The 23497-nt window shown below is 50.1% G+C and overlaps 1 protein-coding gene across 1 annotated transcript in view; it reads left to right on the forward strand.

Annotated features, from left to right (window-relative positions):
• Window positions 1-23224, forward strand: part of AS3MT (arsenite methyltransferase) — a 29842-nt gene extending 6618 nt beyond the window's left edge. The window contains exons 5-11 of the mRNA XM_030568446.1: window positions 789-925; window positions 2343-2412; window positions 3648-3729; window positions 6701-6832; window positions 9150-9292; window positions 9987-10115; window positions 21136-23224. Coding sequence (XP_030424306.1) covers window positions 789-925; window positions 2343-2412; window positions 3648-3729; window positions 6701-6832; window positions 9150-9292; window positions 9987-10115; window positions 21136-21234 — 792 coding nt within the window. The 3' untranslated portion in view covers window positions 21235-23224. The remainder of the gene's footprint in view (window positions 1-788; window positions 926-2342; window positions 2413-3647; window positions 3730-6700; window positions 6833-9149; window positions 9293-9986; window positions 10116-21135) is intronic.
• The last annotated feature ends 273 nt before the right edge of the window (window positions 23225-23497 follow it).

Genomic DNA, 23497 nt, shown 5'->3' on the forward strand with positions numbered 1-23497 from the left:
CTGTCCGGTGTAGGGGTTCAGCTGCACGCAGATAGTAACCTTAGCTATTCGCTTTTAATAATCTTCTCTTCATGCAAGCTACAAGGTTTAATACAGTGCACGTGTGGGTCGGGTTTAAGTGCCTGTAATGCAAGGCACTGAATGATTGTTTTTTAGCTGCTTGGTCATTGAGAATTCTGCTTTTGACAGAGTCACTGAGAGAAGTAATTTCCCCCCTCTCAGCTCCTTCTCGCCTTCTTAGAGACCTGTGTGTGGAAATGGGGTAAATGTATTTTGCCATTTATCGTCTCACTCCTTCCACCTTCCAGACCATCACGCGGCATCTGATATCCTGTATGGAGGGATGCAGGGGTAATACCCTGCACCATCAGGCATGAGACACTGGCATGAGTGCTGGTCTCTTCCCTACCTTCCCAGAGCGTGCTGTGGTGAAGACAACATGCACAGCCCCTTGCTGGGCTTTATGTTGATCAAAAGTCTTTGCCAGTCCCATGCTTTGTTGATCAAATAGAGACACTCCCCACCCACCCTATCCCTGGCCAGTACGAGACCTGGTCTTGCCATTTGTTGATCTCTGTAAGGAATCCCATCTGTTCTTCTTTGGCTGGGAAATTTGGTAGCCATGATCTAGGACTCAGAATTACTGGGGTTGGGAGGAAGTAAAGGGAGATGCTTAGGGCCCTAATGAGAATATGTGGGCCTTCTGGTGCATGAAAGGGAAGAGACTTTAGAAACACTTTAAAGAGCTTATGTCGTTTACAGCCTGCTTATTTGATTCCCTCCTCCAGGTAGAAGTGGCAAAGAAGCACATTGACTATCACATGAAGAAATTTGGCTACCAGGTGCCTAACGTGGACTTCATCCATGGCTACATGGAAAAACTGGGAGATGCTGGCCTTAAAGATGAGAGTTATGATATAGTTATGTGAGTACCATTCTCAGAGCTCCTGGAGGGGTCTATACAATAGGTTAGGTACTTGTTTCTTGTGCATCAGTGAATCATGTCCCTGTCAGGGGGGTGTCAGAGAACAGGGGGATTGGATAGGGGTGCAGAGTCCCGGGGGGTGGTCAGGGGACAGGGATCAGGGGGCGGTTGGATGGAGTGGAGGTTCCGGGGAGTAGAGGGGGTAGTCAGGGGACAGATAACGGGGGTTGGATAGGCGTGGGAGTCCTGGGGGGCTTGTCAGGGCGTGGGGGTGTGGATAGAGGTCTGGGTAGTTGGGACAGGGAGCGGGGGAGTGGGGTGGATATGGGGAGGTCCTGGGAGGGGGCGGACAGGGGACAAGGAGCAGGTGAGTTGGATGGGTTGGGGGCTCTGAGGGGGGAAATCAGGAGATGGGAAGTTGGAGGAGTCAAATAGAGGGTGGGGGCCAGGCTGTTTGTTCCCTACCCAGCCCTCCATACTGTTTCGCAACCCCAATGTGGCCCTTGGACCAAAAAGTTTGCCCACCACTGCCCTAGTAGGATGTTTCCAAAGTTAAACGATCTATTCCAAGCTTGGTGAACTGCAAAAAAGTGATAGAAAGTAATTTAGATTTTTGTACAATTGTTTCAGTTGTCGTGTTCAAGAGTTAGTAACAAAGAATATACATTACAATTTTAAACCTAACCAGTGTTCCTTAGGTGACTTGACACAAGATGTGAAAACATGTTAGTATTAGAGTCGAGTGGGTCTAATATTTATTAAATCTTCTCTTTTATATATGGGAATTAGATACAGTGCTCCTGACAGCTAACTTCTAAATTATTATCTCCAAAAAAAACCCGAGTGTTTTCAGGTGCCTAAGTAGCCTTTGGAATCACAGTTGCCCCCTTCGCCTCCCTCTCCTCCCTCCCCCGCACCAAAATCTGAAATGGCACCCCTGGTATTATCACAGCTAAGGAGATGTTCTTAACCTGAAAAGGGCCCTTTAAGTACAAGATCTCAAATGAGGAATGCAGCCCCAAATAGCGAGAGCGAGGGTTTGGTATGGGTTTAAACACAGATAGTATGATTTACTAGGGAATACACTGATCTTCAGGCAACACTCCTGCCCTAGCCTGTTTCGGGTGGGTGGGGAGGTAGACTAGTGTGTCTTCTCCATCACTACTTTAGGTCATATCAGCCAGCCTAGACTCTGCAAACACTCCTTGAGGCTTGCTGAAGGATGGCTGAGGACCCTCCGGTCTCTGGGGGATGTGAAAGGTGTCCAGGCATCTGTTACTCCCTGCCAGTGTTCCAGATCAAAAGCTGCCACCTTGCCCAGCTGCAAGGTCAGGCCTAGCCATTTGTTCTAGCCTGACTAAAACTCACATTGCTTTCCTCCTCCTGGTGCCTCTCTGAGCTTTTATCTTCTGTCTAGCTCAAACTGCGTAATTAACCTCTCGCCTGATAAGAGAACAGTGCTGCAGGAGGCCTATCGAATGCTAAAGGTAACCCCGGAGCAGGGCTTGCGCTGTGTGTGTGTATGTATGAGAGAGAGAGATCATGATGGGGTTTGGGGAGCAACACTGAATCCCATCCTGCCTTTTGGGGTGCAAGGGGTCCACAGACAAGCAGTAAAACGCAGCACAGGCCCGGAGAGACTTCCATATGAGGAGAGATGAAGAACTCTGGGGCTCGGGAGAGGGGGGAGGGAGGTAGAGATCCTGGCTTCATTGAAGTCAGCGGAAGTTTTGCCTTTATCTTCAAGCTGGCAGGATTTCACCCTGCATGACAGTAGGAAGGCAATAGAGGTACTCAGACTAACAATGGGCATCTGTTCTCACACGGTTTATAAACCAGGGGGGCGACCAGTGACACAGAAAAAGAGCACATTCAAGATTGGAATACTTTTAGCATAAGGAACAGTTACCTTGTGACAATAAGTTCTGCACGGTATCACTGAAGTCAAGAGCTTAGCAGAGTCCAAGAAACGGTTAGATGTTTATAGGAATGATGAAAGGAGAAGCCAGCTGCTCACTGATGAGCAGGTGATGAGAGACTCCCTTTTTAGGCAGATTGTTCCGTAACTTTCCATTTTTCCACCTTCCTCTGAAGCAGTGGTACTGGCCACTGCCAGAGATGGGATACTGGTCTAGATGGACCGTTGGTCTGACCCAGTGTAGTGACTGCTTTGCTCCCTTGCTCTCCTTTTGTTCATGTCCTCTCCACCATCAAATAGTTCATAGATCACAACTGGAAGTCTTTGCCTGTGAGGCCCAGACGGATAGGTTGAGGGGGTGCCCCAGAATTGGGCCAGCAGGGGGTGCTGCAGGGCAGGATTGGGCTGTATTGCCAGAGCTGTCAGGGAATCTTGCCCAGCACTTCTCTGCAATGTGCCTGTGATCTCAGCCCCTCTGTCCCTGAGCACCATGTTCACACTCAGCTTATGAAACAAAATGAGGGTGGTGGTGGAATTTAATCTGGTTAGAGCCAAAGATGGTGGGGCAGAGGGGGTTATTGCTCTTAATTGATTACCTTGGAGACCTTGACTAATTGGGCTGTCTGGGTGCGCTGGCCAGGAATGCTCAGGCAGACACAATAGCTCTGGACTAGACAATCGCATTGCCGGTAAGGTCAGCCCCAGCCGAGCTGCCGTGTCTGTGTTCTCTGGCAAATACTGTCTCTTATCGGGGGTTGGTGTCATTTTTAGCTCTTGCTGTGGCTAAGCTTTGCTCTTTTCCAGGCTGGTGGAGAGATGTATTTCAGCGATGTCTATGCCAGCTGTGACCTGCCTGAGGACATCAGGAAACACAGGGTCCTCTGGGGTGAGTGGTTTTCTTACCTGACCTGAGGCAATGAGGACAAATGATGTGAGCTGGAGGCTGGAAGTTAGGAGTCTGGTTAGAAGGATCCCCTCTCCACATGCTGCCTCTTGTGTCCCAGGCACCTGGGACCCGGAACTGATACCCTTAAACTTTCCCGAATGAGATCTCTACCCAGAACTGATAGAATTTCCCAGAATGCCCTGTTCCATCATGCGCTGCAGCTCACTTAAAAACTAGGGCTGTCAAGCAATTAAAAAAATTAATCACGCTATGTCAAACAATAATAGAATACCATTTATTTAAATATTTTTGGATGTTTTCTAGATTTGAAAATATATTGATTTCAGTTACAACACAATACAAAGTGCACAGTGCTCGCTTTATATTTTTTTTATTACAAGTATTTGCACTGTAAAAAGCAAAAGAAATATTTTGTAATTCACTTAATACAAGTACTATAGTGCAATCTCTTCATCATGAAAGTTGAACTTACAAATGTGGAATTATGTACAAAAGAACGGTTTTATTTTTCAATACAATGTAAAATTTTAGAGCCTGTGAGTCCACTCAGTCCTACTTCTTGTTCAGCCAGTCGCTCAGACAAATAAGTTTGTTTACATTTGTAGGAGATAATACTGCCTGTTTCTTGCTTACAGAGTCACCTGAAAGTGAGTACATGCGTTCTCATGGCATTGTTGTAGGTGGCATCGAAATTATTTATGTGACAGATGCGCTAAAGATTCATATGTCTTCATGCTTCAACCATTCCAGGGGACATGTGTCATTGCTGATGACAGGTTCTGCTCAATAACAATCCAAAGCAGTGCGGACCAACGCATGTTCATTTTCATCATGAGTCAGATGCCACAAGCAGAAGGTTGATTTTCTTTTTTAGTGGAGAAATTTTCCTTATCGGACTGTTGCTCTTTTAAGACTTCTGAAGGCATGCTCCACGCCTCATCCCCACCTCAGATTCTTAAACCTTGGGTCGAGTGCTGTAGCTATATTTGAAATCTCACATTGGTATATTTGCATTTTGTCAAATCTGCAGTGTAAGTGTTCTTAAAATGAACATGTGCTGGGTCATCATCCGAGATTGCTATAACAAGAAATGTGTGTCAGAATTCGGGTAAAAGAGAGCAGGAGACACAATTCTCCCCCAAGGACTTCAGTCACAAATTTAAATAATGCATTATTTTTTTAACAAACATCACGAGCATGGAAGTGTTGTCGGTAGCTACCAGTGTGGTGCTCTGCTCTTGTTCGATGATAACAGTCGGCTGCGTGCGTGTTCCGTCTGTGTGCTGCCCCAGCTCTGCGCAGAGAGCTGACGCAGCAAGCCCTGAGAGAACCCCCAAGGACCACAGACTCTAGTAAGGTATGAAGGAACCCAAGACAGGTTTATTGTCAAACGAAGCACAGCAATAGTTTCCTATAGACTCTACAGGACATACTACGAATATGTGCCCCCGGCAATGGACACGGATCAGTCAGTGGTGGGACACTCCACTGTCCCCTAGGCTGGACAAATATGCGCACTCCAGGACCTACTTTTATACAGTTACAGGACAGATTACTCATCCCTACTTGAGGTACAGCCCCTTGGCTCATTAGGTGCTGTCTCCCCTTTGATCATGTTGTTCCAGACAAACAGATCTATCCATCATGCTGTCCTGTCTTTAAGATGCACCTGCCTGTTCCTTGTTATGTCTGTGGCCACGTCCACACTACAGAGTAAAATCGAAATTAATAAAATCGATTTTATAAAACAGGTTTTATAAAATCGATTTTACGCGTCCACACTAGGGCACATTACTTCGGTGGTGTGCGTCCATGGTCCCAGGCTACCATCGATTTCCGGAGCGGTGCACTCTGGGTAGCTCAGTAAAAGAATGGGACCAATAACTTCGATTTCCGTCCACACTAAGCCTAAATCGATATAGTAATATCGATTTTAGGGTTACTCCTCTCGTTCAGCAGGAGTACAGAAATCGATTTTAAGACCCCTTAAAATCGATTTTAAGTGCCTTGTAGTGTGGACGGGTACAGCGTTAAATCGATTTAACGCTGTTTAAATCGATTTAACGCTGTAGTGTGGACCAGGCCTGAGGAGTGTCCTGATGTCATCTTGGCACAAGTTCCTCTTCTCGCCACTTCTGTGAGTGAGGCCTGCCTCTGGCTCACAGCCCAGCTTTTGCTTAGCAATGCCTGAAAGTACTTTGGTTCAGGCTTCAGGCCTCAGACTGGGCCTCTGACACAAGAGGTTATGTTTCAGGGCTTCATCTTACTACAGGAAGCATGTCTTTTGGAATGATGGCCGAAGCATGAAGGGGCGTACAAATGTTTAGAATATCTGGAACCTATATACCTTGCAGTGCTGGCTACAAAAGTGCCATGCAAATGCCTGTTCTCACTTTCTGGTGTCATTGTAAATAAGAAGAGGGTGGCATTGTCTCCTGCAAATGTAAACAAACTTGTTTTTCTTAGCAATTGGCTGAACAAGAAGCAGGACTGAATGGACTTGTAGGCTCTGAAGTTTTACATTGTTTTGGTTTTGAGTGCAGTTAGGTTACAAAAAAAATCTACATTTGTAAATTGCACTTTCACCACAGAGATTGCACTACAGTACTTGTATGAGGTGAACTGAAAAATATGATTTCCTATCATTTTTATACTGCAAATATTTATAATAAAAAATAATATACACTGATTTCAGTTACAACACAGAATACAATGTATATGAAAATGTAGAGGAACATCCAAAATATTTAATAACTTTCAATTGGTATTCTAGTGTTTAACAGTGTGATTAAAACTCTGATTAATCACTAATAATTTTTTTGAGTTAATTGAGTGAGTTAACTGCGATTAATCAACAGTCCTATTAAAAACCTGACGGCAGCCTGTGTGCCGCTCACTGTGCCCTGGCGTGGCTGGCTGCACGATACACGTAATTACTCTGTGATGATAGGCGAGTGCCTGGGAGGAGCCCTGTGGTGGAAAGACCTCTACAGAATTGCTGAGGAAGTTGGATTCTGCCCACCGCGCTTGGTGACCGCCAGCCGAATAACCATCAATAACAAGGAACTGGAGAGTGTCGTCGGTGAGTGAGTGCCATGGGCAGAGCATTGACCCCTGGTCCGCCCTAGCAGTACGGGCTGAGGTTCCATGGTCCTGCTCTGGGATAAAGAAAAGTGGTGTAGCCTCAGGTAGCAAGAGTCTGTCTACCAGGGCTGGAAAGCACATTCCCAGCTGCAATGCAGACATAACCCAGAAGCCCCACTGATGGACCAGAGCCCCCACTGCATTTGGCTCTGTAAAAACACAAAATAAAAAGGCGGTCCTGCCCCACAGAACTTCCAATCTACATGTGCCGTCGTCTGCAGCAAGTGAACAATGCTTGAGCGGGGAGCGCGCCATTGACCGCAGCCCCAGCGAGCCTTGACTTTGTTTGATAGCACCAAGACTAGCCCTTGCTGTGGGCAACAGGAAATGTAAATGTAGAAAAGAGACAATTGGGGCTGCTTTTTATTTTCCCAGGCCAAGAATAAAAAAGACTAAATACTCCAGCCCATAATACGGCTGTGAGAAGGCACAGGATGAACCAGAGCAATGCACTGTTTGTTTTTAGCAACAAGTTTGCCCTTCCACAGCACCCTTTGTCCTAGGATCTCAGATCACCTTCCAGGCAGCAATTCTGCCTATCAGCACCCCTGAGAGGTAAGCAGGGATCACTCCAGCCCTCAGTGTAACTCAGCCAGGTGCGGAATGGAATGTGGCCACTTTTTAAAGTTTGCTTCCATTCTCTGACAAGTGGGACCTATCATGAGGGGCTATGTTTGGGAGGGTCAGTGATTCCAGATCAAAACTGCTGGCTTTTCTAGCTGCTAGCCCTGCAAAATTAGCCTGGGATCTGAGAGTCACATGGGGCGGTTTCCCTCTCACACATCACCAACAGTACGAATTAAGTGACTGGAGTTTAATGAATAATGGTACTGATGCCTGAGGCTTGCCGCTGGAGTATGATCCCCTCCAAGACCCTAGGTATGTACTCAGATGGCTCGTCTGTCCTACCACAGCTGTGCATAGTTGGTGCATGCTCATCTCCCTGAGCTGGAAATGACACCTCCAGCTGATGTGCAGACGTACCCTTAGAAGCACTTGAGTTGCACAGCAGCTTTCTCACTACTCTGCCATCACTGTTATATGCAGTTCAGGCCCTAGACCTGTGATCACCAACCGATTGATTGCAATTGACTGGTCAATCCTAGAGACTCTCCCAGTTGATCGTGATCAGTGGTGGTGTAGCGGGGCTGCTGCTAAGGCAGGCTTGCTCCCTCCCTGCCCCGGCCCCACACCACTCTCGGAAGCGGCCAGCGCAGCCCTGCGGCCCAGTGGTGGGAGAGGGGGAGAGAAAGGGCAGGGGTCTTATCACGCTGCTCCTGCCTGCACACACTGCCCCGGTAGCTCCCACTGGCCAGGAATGGGGAACTGTAGCCAATGGGAGCTGAGGGGGTGATGCTGGCAGAGAGGGACAGCACCTGGAGCCATGTGCCCACTCCCCACCTCCCAGGCCACAGGGGTGTGTTGGCCCCTTCTGGGAACAGCGTGGGGCCAGGATAGGCAGGAAGTCTGCCTTTGCTTTAGCCTTGCTACACTGCCGTCCAGGAGCTGCCTGCAGTAAGTGCCGCCCAGTGGGAGGCTGCACCCCAGCCCTGAGCCCCCTCCCAGAGCCAGCACCCTAAACCCCCTCTTGTACCCCAAACCCTATCCCTGAGCCCCCTCGCAGAGCCTGCACCCCAAGCCCCCAGCCCTGACTCCCTCCAGAGCCTACCCCCTCTTGCACCCAAACTCCCTCCCAGAGCTTGCAATCTACCTTACCCTCTCCTTCACCCCTACCCCTTGCCCCAGGCTCAGTCCAGAGCTCCCTCCCACACTGCACACCCCTCGGCCCCAGCGTGGAGCCCACACCCTCTCCTGAACCCCAACCCCCTGCTGCAACCCTGTGAACGTGAGTGAGGGTTGGGGGAGAGCGAGCGATGGAGAGTTAGGGGGATGGAGTGAGCAGGGTGGGGCCTTGGGGAAGGGGCGGGGTAGATCCTGGGTTGCCCTTAAATTAAAAAAGTGATTTAGGGCATAAAAAGTTTGGAGAGCACTGCCCTAGACTGTGACCAGGGAGAGATCGGCACTGATCCCACCTCTGTCACAGTTTCATCAGATAACCAATGGGAAATCACTACCTCACTCTGTACCTCAGTTTCCCCATCTGTAAAAAGGGGACAGTGATATTGCCAGACTCCCAAAGGTGCTGGGTGGAGAAATCCTGCAGTGCTGAGAAGATGCTTCATTACTGTGGTGCTGGGAGAGGTGGGTTATTGCTGAACTAAACAGCGTAAGATCACCTGGTGTTTTGCTTTCAGGTGACTGTCAGTTTGTCTCTGCAACTTTCCGTCTCTTCAAAGTACCCAAGAAAGGCCCGGCCGAGCGGTACCAGGTTATTTACAACGGTGGGATCACCGGGCATGAGAAAGAGCTGGAGTTTGATGCCAATTTCACATTCAAGGTACAGGGAAGCCCCCCAGGTGGAGTTAGTCGCCATGCCTGTGTCAGCTTTACTGCACCTCCACGCTGGATCTCCAAGCCCAGAGTTCGTGGCTTTGCTTATACTTCCCCTTCCGCGCTCTGTGATTGCAGCATGGCACTGCCTGCTGCCCAGCAGCCCTGTACAGAAGGGGCCTCGAGTGGAGGGGATCCTATATACAGCAACGCAGCTTTATCGAGCAGCATCTTGTATCGTAGAAACACTCAACACAGGGGAAGAGTGGCAGGGAATGGAGAGAGGATGGCCAGAAACAGGGTGGCTGTTCCAGATGGCGGGAGCTGCAGAGAAGAAGGCTCTTGTGCCACTAGCGGCAAGTTTGTGTGATGGGACCGAGAAGAGGCCAGTACAGGATGAATGGGGAGGGGAGTAGAGAGCCCAGGCCTATGGTTTTGATTGGGGCAAATCAAAGGAGGCTCCTGGGGAAAGGAAGCAGCATGATTCTGAACTAGATCCCAAAGTGACTGTGGGTGGTCAGTGGGATTATTTGCAGAGCTGCTGCACTGGGGGGACACCTGCTTCGATGGCTTCCCTTCAGCACTGCAAACACACGTGCCCCCCAGCCTGCTCCTCATCTCACTCAGAGCTGGCAGTGTGGGGGGTGCTGGGTCCTGCCGTGTTCTTCTTGGCTGTGTGTGACGCCCCCTCTCTTTCCCAGGAAGGGGAGGTTGTGGAAGTGGATGCAGAAACTGCAGCCATTTTACGGAGCTCCAGGTTTGCCGAGGAATTCCTGATCCGACTGGCTGCAGGGAGGGCACCTGGGGGCTGTTGTCCTGCAAAAGTAAAGGTTAGTGACAAGCTGGGCAGCTGCTATACCTAAGGTCTCCCTGTTCATGCCACATGGGCAGACTTTCCTGGCTTCAGCATCCCTGCTTCGTATGACATGTGCCAGTGAATAATCCAGTTGGGGTCTGAATGGAGGCTGGTAGTGTGGAGAGTTCATGGTGTCAGCTGGTCCCATTGGATGTCCAATTCCTGGCAAACTGAGACCAGCTCAGAGCAGAGCTGGGCCAAATGAACTCCCAGATTTTCCCTCCTTCCCCTTTCCTGTACCATGTCTGGATGTGGGGCCCTTCCCAGATCAGGTGTGGCCATGCAGAGCCCTACAACAACTCAGTTAGCTAAGGCAGTTCTCCAAAGCAAAGTCTGGTAGGAGGAAGGCTCAGCGTCAGCTTCTCTGGTGATAAGCAGGGCTAACCCCACTCTGGCTAACAGAGGGCAGTGGTTTGAAGCTGCACAGGGTCTGATGGATTAGGATGTAGGGGAGGTGTGTGCAAATGAAATACAATTTGCTCCATCCATGCACAAACAAAAGAATTTATTCCAGGTGTGTCTGTCTATTTATATAAGATTTAAAACTGAGATCCTGGCCTCATGGCCCTTTTAACATGGCTGGGGGTCTTGACCCCAGTCAATTTGATCCTGCTCCCCCATACAATTCCTTACATTTCCCCTGCTACATACATTGGATACAGCGTGCTTCATTTCCTTTAGTCAGTTCTTGTGTAATGTTTCTTGGGCTTTTTACTGGCAACCATGTTCTGTCCAAGGGATGGTTGCATTTCAGTGGTGGATGAAGTAATCCCTATAGGATTACTTTGCACGTCAGTTGAAGTTGCAAGGCACTCTGGGATGTTCTGGAACAGAAGGTGTCACAGAATGTTGGTACAGCTCATAACTGCATCCTAGATAGCTCTAGACCGTAAGCTGACTTTTCCCTGATGGGCCGTCTGAGGAGAGGCATTATTGGAAGACGGGAGTTTTGGCTTCTCCACCCAGCACTGCTGCTGACCCACACTGTGGCCTTGGACAAGTTGCTTTTTCTCTCCAGGCCTTTGTTTCTAGACCTTGGAGGAGCTTGTGGTTGAATTATCTGAGACCCTCTGTTGGAGGGTGCTGTGGACATCAAAGAATGACTTCGCTCTGGCAGACCTGGCTCAGAGGAGGCATCTATTTCCAATCCAGAATTCAGGGCTGGGGAGAGATTCCAGCCTGGCAGCCCTGATCCCTGCCGTTCTCCACTGAGCAGGTCCAGCACAGACTTCAGTGCGATTTGAAGGAGCCCTTCTAGGGACCGGAGGGATTTTTTCCAAGGTTCATTCCCTCCTTGGCCACTCCACTGAGCCTGCCAACACAGGGGCCTCTTGGGAATTTGGGTGGTTTGCCCAGAAGCAGACACGTGTCCTCCCTGTACAGCCTGGGGAGTGCAGTAGCGACTCTTAAGCAAACACAGCCTAAGTCCGTCTGCCATCCATGGCCTTGGCGGCGGCGGTGGGGGGTGGGGACTGGCATTATTCCTTCTTTGATCGAATCTAAGCTCTAGCCAGCCGAAATAAAGTGCTGTGATTCGACTTAGGAAGAGTCTGCCTCTGTGGCAGTGGCTGGTGGGACGGGCAGAGAGCTCTTGGCATGTGTGTAAAGCCAGGACTGGGAATCCTCTTTGTTTTGGCAGGAGCCAGAGGGTGCCTGTGAGCAGAGAGGAGGTGCTTCCAGCTGAGCAGCATTCAGTCCTCGCTGCTCTGCTGCTCCCATTGAATGTGCAGTCAGTGTTACGGCTTCCTTGCTGAATTGTATTATCGATCCTCCCTGGAACTAGAGTAAACACAGCCCCCAGGACCCCTCAAGGGAGTTACCCCAGTGATGATTTGGGCTCATGAGGGAAGGAGATAGAAATCCCTGCGATTATCTCTTGCTGTAGGAAGGAATGCTGGTGACTCAGCTGGGGGAGCTCTTCCCTCTCAGTGTGGACCCTGTGACCTAGCGTAGTGGTAGGGGATGCTGTCCCAATGCTGAAACTGGGTGCTAGGGGACACTGTGCTGCTGGAGATGCTAATAAACCCAAGGTCCTGACCAGCAATGCTTCACAGAAGCCAAGGAATTTTTTCAAAGTACCAGGGTGTTAACCTCTGTATGGTGAGTTAATCGCAGTCTACCTTGCAAAATTCCCCCTGTAATTTCAATTGGCTGCAGCATTCACTTCCTGTCCTAAATTATAATCTAATCCTATTGCACATCTGCCCCTTCCCTCCTGACCAGAGGTGGCTGAACTAATATATGGAGATGTGCCTGTCTCATAGAGCTGGAAGGGACCTTGAAAGGTCATTGAGTCCAGTCCCCTGCCTTCACAGCAGGACCAAGTACCATCCCTGACAGATTTTTGCCCCAGATCCCTAAATCCCTCAAGGACTGAACTCACAACCCTGGGTTTAGTAGGCCAATGCTCAAACCACTGAGCTGTCCTTCCCCTTGCCTGGCTCCATGCTTATGATCTGCATCAGCTGCAGTTTGCAAAGTGCTTTGGGAGCCATTTGGGCTAAAGCAGCTCTACACACTGTAAAAAGAACAGAAGTACTTGTGGCACCTTAGAGACTAACAAATTTATTTGAGCAGAAGCTTTTGTGGGCTAGAGCCCACTTCTCCGATGAAGTGAGCTGTAGCCCACGAAGGCTTATGCTCAGATAAATTTGTTAGTCTCTAAGGTGCCATAAGTGCTCCTGTTCTTTTTGTGGATACGGACTAACATGACTGCTACTCTACAAACTGTAAGATTCTCATGCATTTGAATGTGCGGTTAAAGCCTGAAGAGTTAATAGTGAAAGAGGTTTTAAGTACAGGAATTAAGACTGTGGTGGCAGCTTGGGATCCTTTAGGAGAAATGTTTAGGAGCATGTGAAATTGGGATGCTTTCCCAGGTGCTAATGCACATCTCTGAGCTGTGGGGAGGAGGAAATCAGAGTGCTGATCTGGAGTGAGGGACACTTCCCACCCCCCCAGGCTGTCAGATCAGTCATGGGAAGCGCAGGGCAGCACAAGGAGACTTTTCTGGAGCTCTGGCTCAGGAGAGGGATCTGAGAGGCCAATTCCCCAGTAACATGTGGTCCCAGGTAGGAGGCTGTTGTTAATTTAGCGTTAGCGTGTGCTGTTTTTTTGCAGCATGCTCGTCCATTCCTGAAGGCCAGCTCGCTGCCTCGCCCACACCCCATGCAGATGCATATACAGCTTGCTTCATGGGACCCATTGACCCTGGCCTGCCAACCCTGACTCCACAGCTTAGAGCTGCTTTATCAGCTGAAAATTGCTCTTCTCCTCCTGTCACCTTCCCTTCAGCCTGCAGATGGGCTGACGAGTCCTTAGACCTGCCATGAGTCCATGAAATAATTGATAGGGGAAGATGATAAAGCCAAGCAGCTGTGTGTCCTAGAAGTATGGCCTTGTGTGTGCTGGGGGAGGGGAGAATGCTCTTGTCATTCCCCAAGCAGGAGATGTTTTTCAGATGAAGGGCTGTACTGGAGGGAGGTTTATTTGCAGTGATGTTCTGTAGGCTCCGTCTTCCCTATAACAACCTGCCATTGGGCACTTAGAGCAAAGGGTCCCATTCGCCAGCAGAGCAGGGCCTTGAGGTTCACAGCAGAACTGTACCTGGCATACCCTGATGGAGGGACTCACCCTCAGCTGAACAGCAGTCGCTAGGCAGGGGACATGGGCTCCAAAGCCCAATAAGTTGAGAGAGGGTGGGGACAGGTACTTGTACCTGGTAGTGTGGGCCCTGTTTAATGGTCCTAGACACCATTTGACCCTTCCTGTCTCCACAGTATAATAAAAGAGCTAATTTAGACTCAGTTGAGAGTCTTGTTACACTGCAGAGCTGAAATCACTGATTCCTCGGTCTAAGTATTAGACTTACTTTGGGACAGTGTGTGTATTGCAAGAGACTGCCCAGTGTGCACCAGCAGTGAGGCTCCCCCATTAACAGTTGTAATCACTGAGAGCTGTGTTAAGTGGAGGGCCGTGAAGACATCTTGGCAAGTGGCCAGCTGGGTGGCTGGTGGAGAGGGCCTGAACTGAGCCCCCGCAGACAGGTGCAACAATTGGTTGTTGGGGCGACGAGTGAGTGCCCGAGAAGGGGAGCGTGTAAGGGTGTCTCCTGATCCCCCCTGCCTTCCACCCAGGGTGGGAGGTGAACTCTGCAGATGAACCTCTGAACTGTGGAGCTGCACTGGCCAAGGACAGCAACCGTGAGTGGGGTGCAGAGACGGGAGGGGCACATTATAGGGACTTTTGGGTTGCTGGACTTAAGAACCTGAGGGCTCATGATTTATGTTTATGAGCCCTAGTTGCAGTGTTTTCTCAAATTAATGCTGTTACTTCCCTCCTCTTATTAAATGTTTTTGCTACACTCAGACTCTGCTTGTGAGAAGGTAAGTATTGCCTCTTAAAGGCACCCAGGGGGTGGTGTGTAGGGGGCTCGAGCCGATTTTGTGTTGTGTTGTTGAAAAGGAACCCTTAGATACTGAACCCGGCCCTTATTGCGGCTGGCTCCACCTGGCAGAAGGGTTACACAAGCATTGCATATATTGATCATGCTATCTTCATTGGAACCTTCCTCCCTTTGTTTTCATCATTTCTTAGGTTTCTTTAATTTAGGGCCTGACCCCAGGAGTGGTGAGCCAATGGGAAATGAGCACTAAGTGCCTAGCAGATCTGAACCTCACTCTTCAGGACAGGGACCGTATCGGGGTTTGTGGTGTAAAGAACTGTGCAGGCCAGGAGCTCCATGGAGATATTTAACCGATTGTCTTTTTTATTTATTTATTTTTTTAAACAAACACTTACTTTTGAGCTCAGTTAACCCAGAGAGCACCCTGCCTCCTTTGCAGGTCCTTCCATTCTGCTTCATTAATTTTCCTAGCAATATGGAATGCTGTCAACATGCGGATAGATGGATTGATGATTGCTATCCCCTGCGTTGTGTGTCAGGGAAATCTCTTCTCCTGTCTCGCCTAAATGATCTTAGGCCTTGCTCATGCCATCAGCTCTGTGTGGCAAGACCCCCACAGCCATGTGGCTCTGTATGGAGACGGGGTCTCCCCACCCAGAGTTTGGTACAGAATTTTGCCCTTAATCTCACCATAGTAATATTCAAAGCCCTGTTGCAGGAGGAGCTCTCGCTGTTTTATCACCCAGAAAACACTTTTGTCAACAGCACCCTCCCACTAGCCAAGCTAAAAGAAAAAAAATGACCAGCCAATAAGAGTGGAGCAAAAATGGCCAGCCAGTCAGAGCAGAGGAGGGGGGAAAAAAGCCCAGTGACACAGCTGTGTGGCAGTATTGCCTGGAAATTGACACCTGGGGGTCTGCTGTCCTGCCCCTAGAATCTGCCCTGTGGTGCCTATAACTGTTCACTGCTCCATCAAGTCATTAGATAGGTCCCATTAGTCACAACTACCATTGCTTTTCTCTGGATGTTTTCAGTCTGTTGGAGGGGAGGCTACTGAAACTGCCAAGAGTGTTGTGGGGAGCGGGACACTGGCTTTGCAGCTTGTCTTTTGTTTTCAGTCCCTATATGCAACAGCTGCACATTCAGCAGAGAGCGAGAAAGGCATCACCCCTCTTATAGTTTGGGTTACTAACAAGGTAATTGCAAAAATAATGCCGCATCAACCCCTGTGTAAACTTTCTCCCCAGCCTGGGCTGGCCCCAGGGTTTCTTCCCTTAGCGCCTCTCTGTCTCTAACCCTAGCTCCCTCCCCTCGGCTACTGATGGGTCAATGAGTCAGCACTTGTTAACCCCCAGGGTGCTGATGCCTGCGGGCTGGGGCCAGTCAGGGAATCCCCCAGTTACACTCCGTTCAGTCCCTGCTGTGTACTGGGCTGAGCCCCTTGCTTTAGCTGTGGTGCCAGCCAGCCCTCTGCTGATACACTTCCTTGTTTCTGTCTACGCTGCAGTCATAGCGGTGATTGCAGCAGCATGTGTAGACGTACTTGAGCAGCTTTAATCTAGCTGGAGGAAGTGCCAATTGCAGTGGAACCGCAGCAGCACAGATTTCAGCACAGGTTCACTGCCTGAGTAAGTACTCCGGGTCCCTGGTGGGCTTGTACCGCCCGGCTTCACTGCTCTTGGGACATGAGTTAGCTGGGTTAAAGCTACTTGGATATGTCTACACGAGCTGCAGCCACACCCCTGATTGCAATGTAGACATACTCATCGTTTAGAAACAACGCCCCTCCTCTGCCATCTTATTGGCCCACTCCCTGCAAGAGCTGTGCTATCGTATTTGAGGGTCCTGATCCCCAGACACTGCAAGGGATCTGCAGTATGAAATGCTATACGCTTTGTTTAGTTTCTCACAAACCCCGTTTGGTTGTCACAAACTTAAATAGCTGTTAATATGCAAATGTCCATAGGAATCTGCCAGGTCTAGTCTGTTTTAGTGGGCAGCAATTGATAACTGGATCGTGTAGTTATCTATATAAAAATCCAGTCCTCCTTTAGTTCTGGCTCAGATTTCAGTGCCTCACAGCTTGGGCCCAAGAGCTCCCATGTTCTGAGACAGTCAGTGGCATGGCCCTGAGGATGAATCCGGTTCATTAAGCAGGGCTGGTGCCAATACAGCCCCTGTGGGTAGCCTCTGTAGGCAGGGAGGCAGCAATTCTCTCTTCTGTCTCATCCCTACCAAGGCTTTGCTGCTTCTCGCCGCGGGAGTGGTGTGAGTAAATGTGGGCAAAGTGCTCTGCTATGGGTGTGCTGATTGCGAGGCTGTTGTTTCCTTAGTAGTTTCTTGTGCCGGACACAGTCAGACTCTTGGGAAGGCCAGTAAATTAGAGCTGCTGGTCCCTTCTTCACTGCTGTTTATTAACTCTTTCTGAAGCCCCTTAGCTAGTTTGAAAGGCCAATTAAACTATCCCGGAGGTGTTTGCATGAGTGGGCTGAGGAGCGGGGGTGTTCATGATTCTCTCCATAAATACTCTCCATCAGTTTTCTTAGCAAAGTGAGCTCCCCGGCCTGACGCTCCCTGAATTTGTTCACCCAGGGTTCGTTTGTTTTGAGCTGGGCACCAAATAGGTGACTTTCCATTCTTCTGAAACAAACTGTTTGTACGGAGCTGGGGGGAGATTCTCAGAGGCACAGATGGGAGTCAAGCACCCAACTCTCTCAGACTTTCAGTGCCTCTGAAACTCAGCCCCCCTGTACTTTGCCCTTCTCTGGACACTCAGGTCCATGACTGTCTGAGCGCTGTACAAACGTGAATTAACCCTCATACAGTTCTTGGGAGAAGAGCGAGTTGCATCACCTCCATTTGTACAGATGGGGAAGCAGCTTGCCTCAGGTCACATGGCTGCAGAGGTGGGAATAGTACCAGATATTTTCCTTACCAGTCGCTGGTTCTAACTATTAGACTGTGCTCCTGACCTTACACACCTTTGTGGGAGCTCCCTTGACCTTGCCTTTCAGTCCCTTCAGAACCATCTGACCCCGATGATCCATTCATAGATTGTAGGGCTGGAAGGGACCTCGAGAGGTCATCGAGTCCAGTCCCCTGCCCTTGTGGCAGGACCAAATACTGTTTAGACCATCCCTGATAGACATTTATCTAACCTATTCTTAAATATCTCCAGAGATGGAGATTCCACAACCTCCCTAGGCAATTTATTCCAGTGTTTAACCACCCTGACAGTTAGGAATTTTTTTCTAATGTCCAACCTAAACCTCCCTTGCTGCAGTTTAAGCCCATTGCTTCTTGCTCTATCCTTAGAGGCTAAGATGAACAAGTTTTCTCCCTCCTCCTGATGACACCCTTTTAGATACCTGAAAACTGCTATCATGTCCCTTCTCAATCTTCTCTTTTCCAAACTAAACAAACCCAATCCCTTCAGCCTTCCTTCATAGGTCATGTTCTCTAGACCTTTAATCATTCTTGTTGCTCTTCTCTGGACCCTCTCCAATTCCTCCATCTTTCTTGAAATGCGGTGCTCAGAACTGGACACAATACTCCAGCTGAAGCCTAACCAGCGCAGAGTAGAGCGGAAGAATGACTTCTCGTGTCTTGCTCACAACACACCTGTTAATGTATCCCAGAATCATGTTTGCTTTTTTTTCAACAGCACTACACTGTTGACTCATATTTTAGCTTGTGGTTCACAATAACCCCTAGATCTCTTTCTGCCGTACTCCTTCCTAGACAGTCTCTTCCCATTCGTATGTGTGAAACGGATAGTTCCTTCCTAAGTGGAGCACTTTCCATTTGCCTTGAGTGTGCGTTGTAGCCCTGCCGTAGATTCCTATCTCTGTTAAGGCCAGACTGGTTTAAAAAAAAAGAAAACGATGCCCTGGGGACTGGAATTTCCTTGGCATCCTGTGAAAGGCTCTGTCACATTCATCACGCTTGGGAATGACAGGCTGGATCATTAAAAACCTCCCAGCTTCCCCCTGGGAGCATAGGAGGCCAGATCTCGTGCACAGCACTGAAAATGTTCCAGTGAATTGGAGAGCTGATGCAGGTGGCCGATAGGCTGCAGGGCTTATCGGAGGAGAAGGATAGGCCCTTTGCAGAAAGGAATGTGCTCAAGGGACTGGGGCTTCATAACCGCTGACCTTGCTGCATTTGGCACGGGTGATGGAGTTATTTCTTAAAGGCACAGGCACATTTTTTTGTTTCTCTGCCTCTTCGTGGCAGCCAAGCAAAGCAAAGCCCCACAGACCATCTGTAACTGGGTGCAGGTATCATGCCCCAGGAGTCCCAGCTAAGGACAACATGGGGGTGGGGATGGGGGTTCTTTGTGGATTTCTTTCTAGGAGTGTATTTTTGCCAGTGTTGAGCTCAGGCAGCTGGTGTGGTGGGCTAAGGGTTAGTTCTCCACTAATGAAAGGATCAGGGCATGCTTACTGGCCAGCCGGCAATGGCAGGGATCTGCAAGTGGAGCAGAGGCTAATGCCACTGGTGATAGTTCGTGGCTAATTAGCCAGAACAACCAGGGGAGGCTGGGAAGGCAGCTAGGAGACACTTGCTTCAAGCCTTGATGGTAGGGTAGGGCTAAAGGAACTCTGTCTGTACTTTAAAGGGAGGAAGGATGATACCAGTACAGGCATGGGAGCCAGGCAGGCTAGAGTCTATTCCTGACTTTGCCTGCGCCTCCCTGTGCTGCCTTGGCTAAGTCACTTCACCACTTCGTACCCATCTCAGCAGTCTTGCCAGCTTTAATGGTTTTATTGCTGGCCTCGCAATAGTTTATTTTTTGCTTAAAGCCTCAGCTCCCAGAGGCAGGTGATTATAGGAGACTCTCCACTTTTATTTACAAAGAGACATTTCTAGCCCTCCTGGTTGCAGAGAAAAGCTCTAATAAGTGATGCCTTACGGGCTCAAAAAGCAGAAGCAAAAGAGATTTCCAAATCTGCTGATGATGTGGGTGGCATCTGCGACGTACCTCCCTCCGCCCAGGGCGGGGAGACAGTTAATAACTGAAACAAGGAAACCCCAGACTTCACATTGTGAGGGCCAGGGCATGCTGGGGGGAGGGGAGATTGGCTGGGTTAACTCCCAAAGGACGGGCTAGGGAGGGGGGGTGGATTCTTTCTACAAACCCTCCTATTAACAGAAACGTGTTAAGGAAATTACAGCTCTCCCCCTGTAATGGGAACCGGCTTGGGTTCACCTTTCCCTGCAGCGTTCCCCTCCTGGACATTGGGCTGGTGCCTGAGAGCCCGGGCTGAGCTCTCCAAACCAATCAGCTTTCTCTAGCACCCTTACTCTGGCCTACCTGGGAGTGAAGAATTCAAATACCTTCAGCCCTGTGGCCTGGTAATGTTCCCTTGACTGAGACCCCTCTCCTCTCAGGGGGCTATTGTAAGTGGCTGGGAGCTTAGCACCTACATGGCAATGGCTGATGTTAGTTTGGCTTCTCGCTTCCTTCCTGCTGAGACAAACTTCCCCCAGCGTCTCTCCTGTTCCTACTGGGACTGGATTCCCCTCTGTGAACTGAAAGAGAGCACTGTGGGTTTGGCTCACGTTGCTGTGGTCTGGGACACTTCTCTCAGGGGGGAATATGAACAGTCGGATTTGAAGAGAGTCATCGTTGATTGGCAGAGCTGCTAATAGGCTATGCAGTGTCGCACGCACCATCCTCATGGGGCTCCCATTGCCCATGCAGCTACCTCTGGGGTGGTATGCCGCAGGCCACATAAGGATCTGAGCAGTCCCCTGTGATGGTGCAAGACAGGCAGCAGAACTGGTGGTTGTACCCAGTAGAATCAGCAGGGCTGCTGAAATATGCGGGGTGCAGTTACCCACAATAGGATTAGCTGGCAGTCCCATATGCTCTAGTGAGAAGTAAGTGTAGGAGATGGAAGAGTGCCAGTTACTGATGCACCACCACTGCTGTGGCTGATGCTTGGAGGGCGCCCATCTAAGGACTGACCTCACCCAGCCTGCTTAGCTCGAGCACTGATGCAATCACAGTCCAGGTGAAGGTAGCAGTGTTGCGGTTTGTCTGGTTGCTGACAGCGTCCTCGAGTTGTACGCTACAGCACGGCCGACACAGTCCCTGCCCACAGGAGCATACAGCCCGCCAGCCAACTAGCTCAATGGCACAAAATCCCCGTGGCTGGGCCCCTGGGGCTGGCGTTTGTGACTCACCCTGTGCTGGTGGGGCAGCTGTTGCGAGGCTCAGAGGAAGATGTGTGGCTTTATGAGGAGTGGAAAGCGAACAGAGAGAGGTGGTTCTGTGGGTGCCCAACAATCAGATCCATGTTAAAAATCTGTGGGAATGGGATGGCAGGAAGGGTTTCGGGTATGAGCTCACCAGCCAGTTGAAGAGGGGCCTGGACGCTGGACGAGTGCAGCAAGGGGTCTAATCCAGTCCTGCTCAGCCAGAGAGAGGGCGATAGCAATACTTGGTGGGGGCTCCATGATGGTGGGACAATGGGGAGATTCCCAGGAATTCCTCCCAGCGCCAGGGAAAACCACCTGGCAGTGGCAGCCTTTCCAGCCCCTTCAAATCTGATTTAGTGCTGTTTTTGTTTCCTTGCTATAGGAAAAGATCGTTGATCCATTCCAATTAGTGGAGCATCTGGAAGCCAAGGACCTTGCTCCCAAGCCAGCGGGCTGCTGTGGCCCCAAAGGGTGCTGCTGAAAAGCTGAGTATCTAGCAGCAGGAGCCAGCAGAGCAGAGGCTGAAGAATCAGAGCTGTTTTTGTTACTCATCACTGAGCAGCAATTAAAAATTAGTAGCAGGGGTAACGAAGCTGAGCACTTCACGGCTTCACAGCACTGCACAGGTACTGCAGAATGAGATGAAATAAACCCCAGCTGTCCCCTGGGTTCCAGTCCTGGTGCATGGCTGCAATCAGAAGATAGCGGGTTTATTTGTACGCGCCGTGCTAATTGTTCAGAGCAAACCCAGCTCTGATCAAGCCACGAGGAAGATCTAATGGAACCTAGTTAACTGCAGGGGCACGAAACTGACCAGTGCTTTGTCTGACACAGAATGGGCTCTGATGAGGCTGGATCCCAGGGATCAAAATTATGTACTGAGGTCATTTGAGACCAGCCAACCTCTTGTAAGGCCCAGGGCAGAGCGTGATGGAATATGCTGTTCCCAGGCTGCAGTGTGTCCCTGGAGCCATTTCCTGCCTGGAGGCTTACACTGTCCCCTCTCCTTGCCTTGCCCAGTCCCGCTCTGCCCCTAAAGCCTCCCAGTGCGCTGGGGAAGCAGGCAAGCCCCATGGTGCTCTGCAGTGCACCCCCTTGCATGGCATTCCTCCTTCCCACAGTGGCACTTCGTGGCTCTGTTGCCTTCAGCCTCTTCCCTGAGTAAGCACTCTGAGGCTGTGTGCTGAAGGCACCTAACTGCTCTTTGTGGCTTGGGATGCGGTGACTGGTTACATATCTGGCCATTCAAATGGAACTGCTCCCTTTGGTAGGGCGGCCCTGACCTTGAGGGCTAGATGGGCCAAGCACTGCAGGGAGCCTCCCTCATCTGCTGCTAGCTCGGAGCAGGGAAGGTCAAACCAGGCCCCGGCCATGTGTAAGAAGATGTAACGTGCTCAGTGGCAGCGTCCGGCAGCCAGTAAATCTTCCGCTGCATCTAGGGCAAATCGCCGGCAGATGCCTGGCAGGATGGAGGAGATGAGGAGAGGCACCTGGGGTCCGGGTGGAGGGGAGAGGAGGCTGAGAGAGATCAGGTGTGAATAATAGCAAGGAATCGCTTTCCCGGTGCCATGGGCCCAGCACCTGCCACAGCTAGTCTAGGGGCAGATCCCATCTTCCTGCTCACCCAACATCTCCAGAAAAAGGCTCTGTCTTAGGAGGAGCTGAGCGCCCTCCCCTGGTGGAGTGAGTGGAAATTGAGAGCCCTCGGCCTCTCGTGGGGGGTGCTTGGTAAGCAGGGCTATGCCCCCCACACACACAGCTTGTAGGAGAACGCCCTTCCTTTCCTGAGTGCGGGGGCCTGAGGAGGGTTAGGGTTACGAATGGGGAATCCCCCTGGCCGCAGGAGTTGCTGTTACACTCTGCACTGTCTAGCATCAGCCTCTAGAGCCATCTATTGCTCATGGCTGAGCACTACCCGCCCACCGCTTCCTAACGGCTGAATGGGTCTTTTGGCCCAAACACTGCAGGTCTTTCTGTAGGTGTTGCAGGGAGAGGAGCGTTGTAGCCAGACGGTGGCCTTGCGGAACCCGGAGAGCTGTAGCACTTGGATCTGAAGTCTCAGGGACTGGCAGGGCGCAGCTGGTTAGAGGGGGGGCTCTTGAAAAAGAATTCGGATCCGGGGCTAAATAACTCATTCCAGACCATCCACAGAAGGGAAAAGCATTGCAGCGTTGAAGGGGGCTGCTGCTGGGATGCAGGTAAACCCCCCCTCCACACTGCTCATGGCAACTGAAGAGGAACTGGACCTATTTTATACTGTTTTGAAATAGTGGGGCTTGTGCAGGAAGCGTAAGGATCAGAACTTGACAGCTGCATTTGTAAATACAGCTAACCTTGCAGTGGTATAGGTGACCGGAAGAGGACTGAAAGCTGCGCAAAGGCTGACACCTGGTGGCCACAAGGTGGCATGGCATCTGTTGCTGATCTTTCTCCCAGTTTCACACAGTAAAAATACTTTTCCTTTAAAATTCTCCTGAAGCCTCTGCCTGTGTTTTTGGGCTTCAGGAGCCAGAACGTGCATTAACGGAGACAGGTCTTCAGCAACAAATATTTAACCCCTCTTCACCTCTGTTTCCCCATCTGTAAAACGAGGACAGGAATACTTAGCATGCAAAGGGGTATGTCCATTAAGAAGTTATTGTCTATAAAGCATGCAGACATCCTCGCACAGAAGGTTTTTTTGCAGGTCTGTGTGAGGAGTGAACAGCCAGCTGCACTGTGAGTGGTGTGGTTTAATTTAATGT

Source organism: Gopherus evgoodei, chromosome 7 (assembly GCF_007399415.2).
Source record: "Gopherus evgoodei ecotype Sinaloan lineage chromosome 7, rGopEvg1_v1.p, whole genome shotgun sequence".
Classification (NCBI taxonomy): Eukaryota; Metazoa; Chordata; order Testudines; family Testudinidae; genus Gopherus; species Gopherus evgoodei.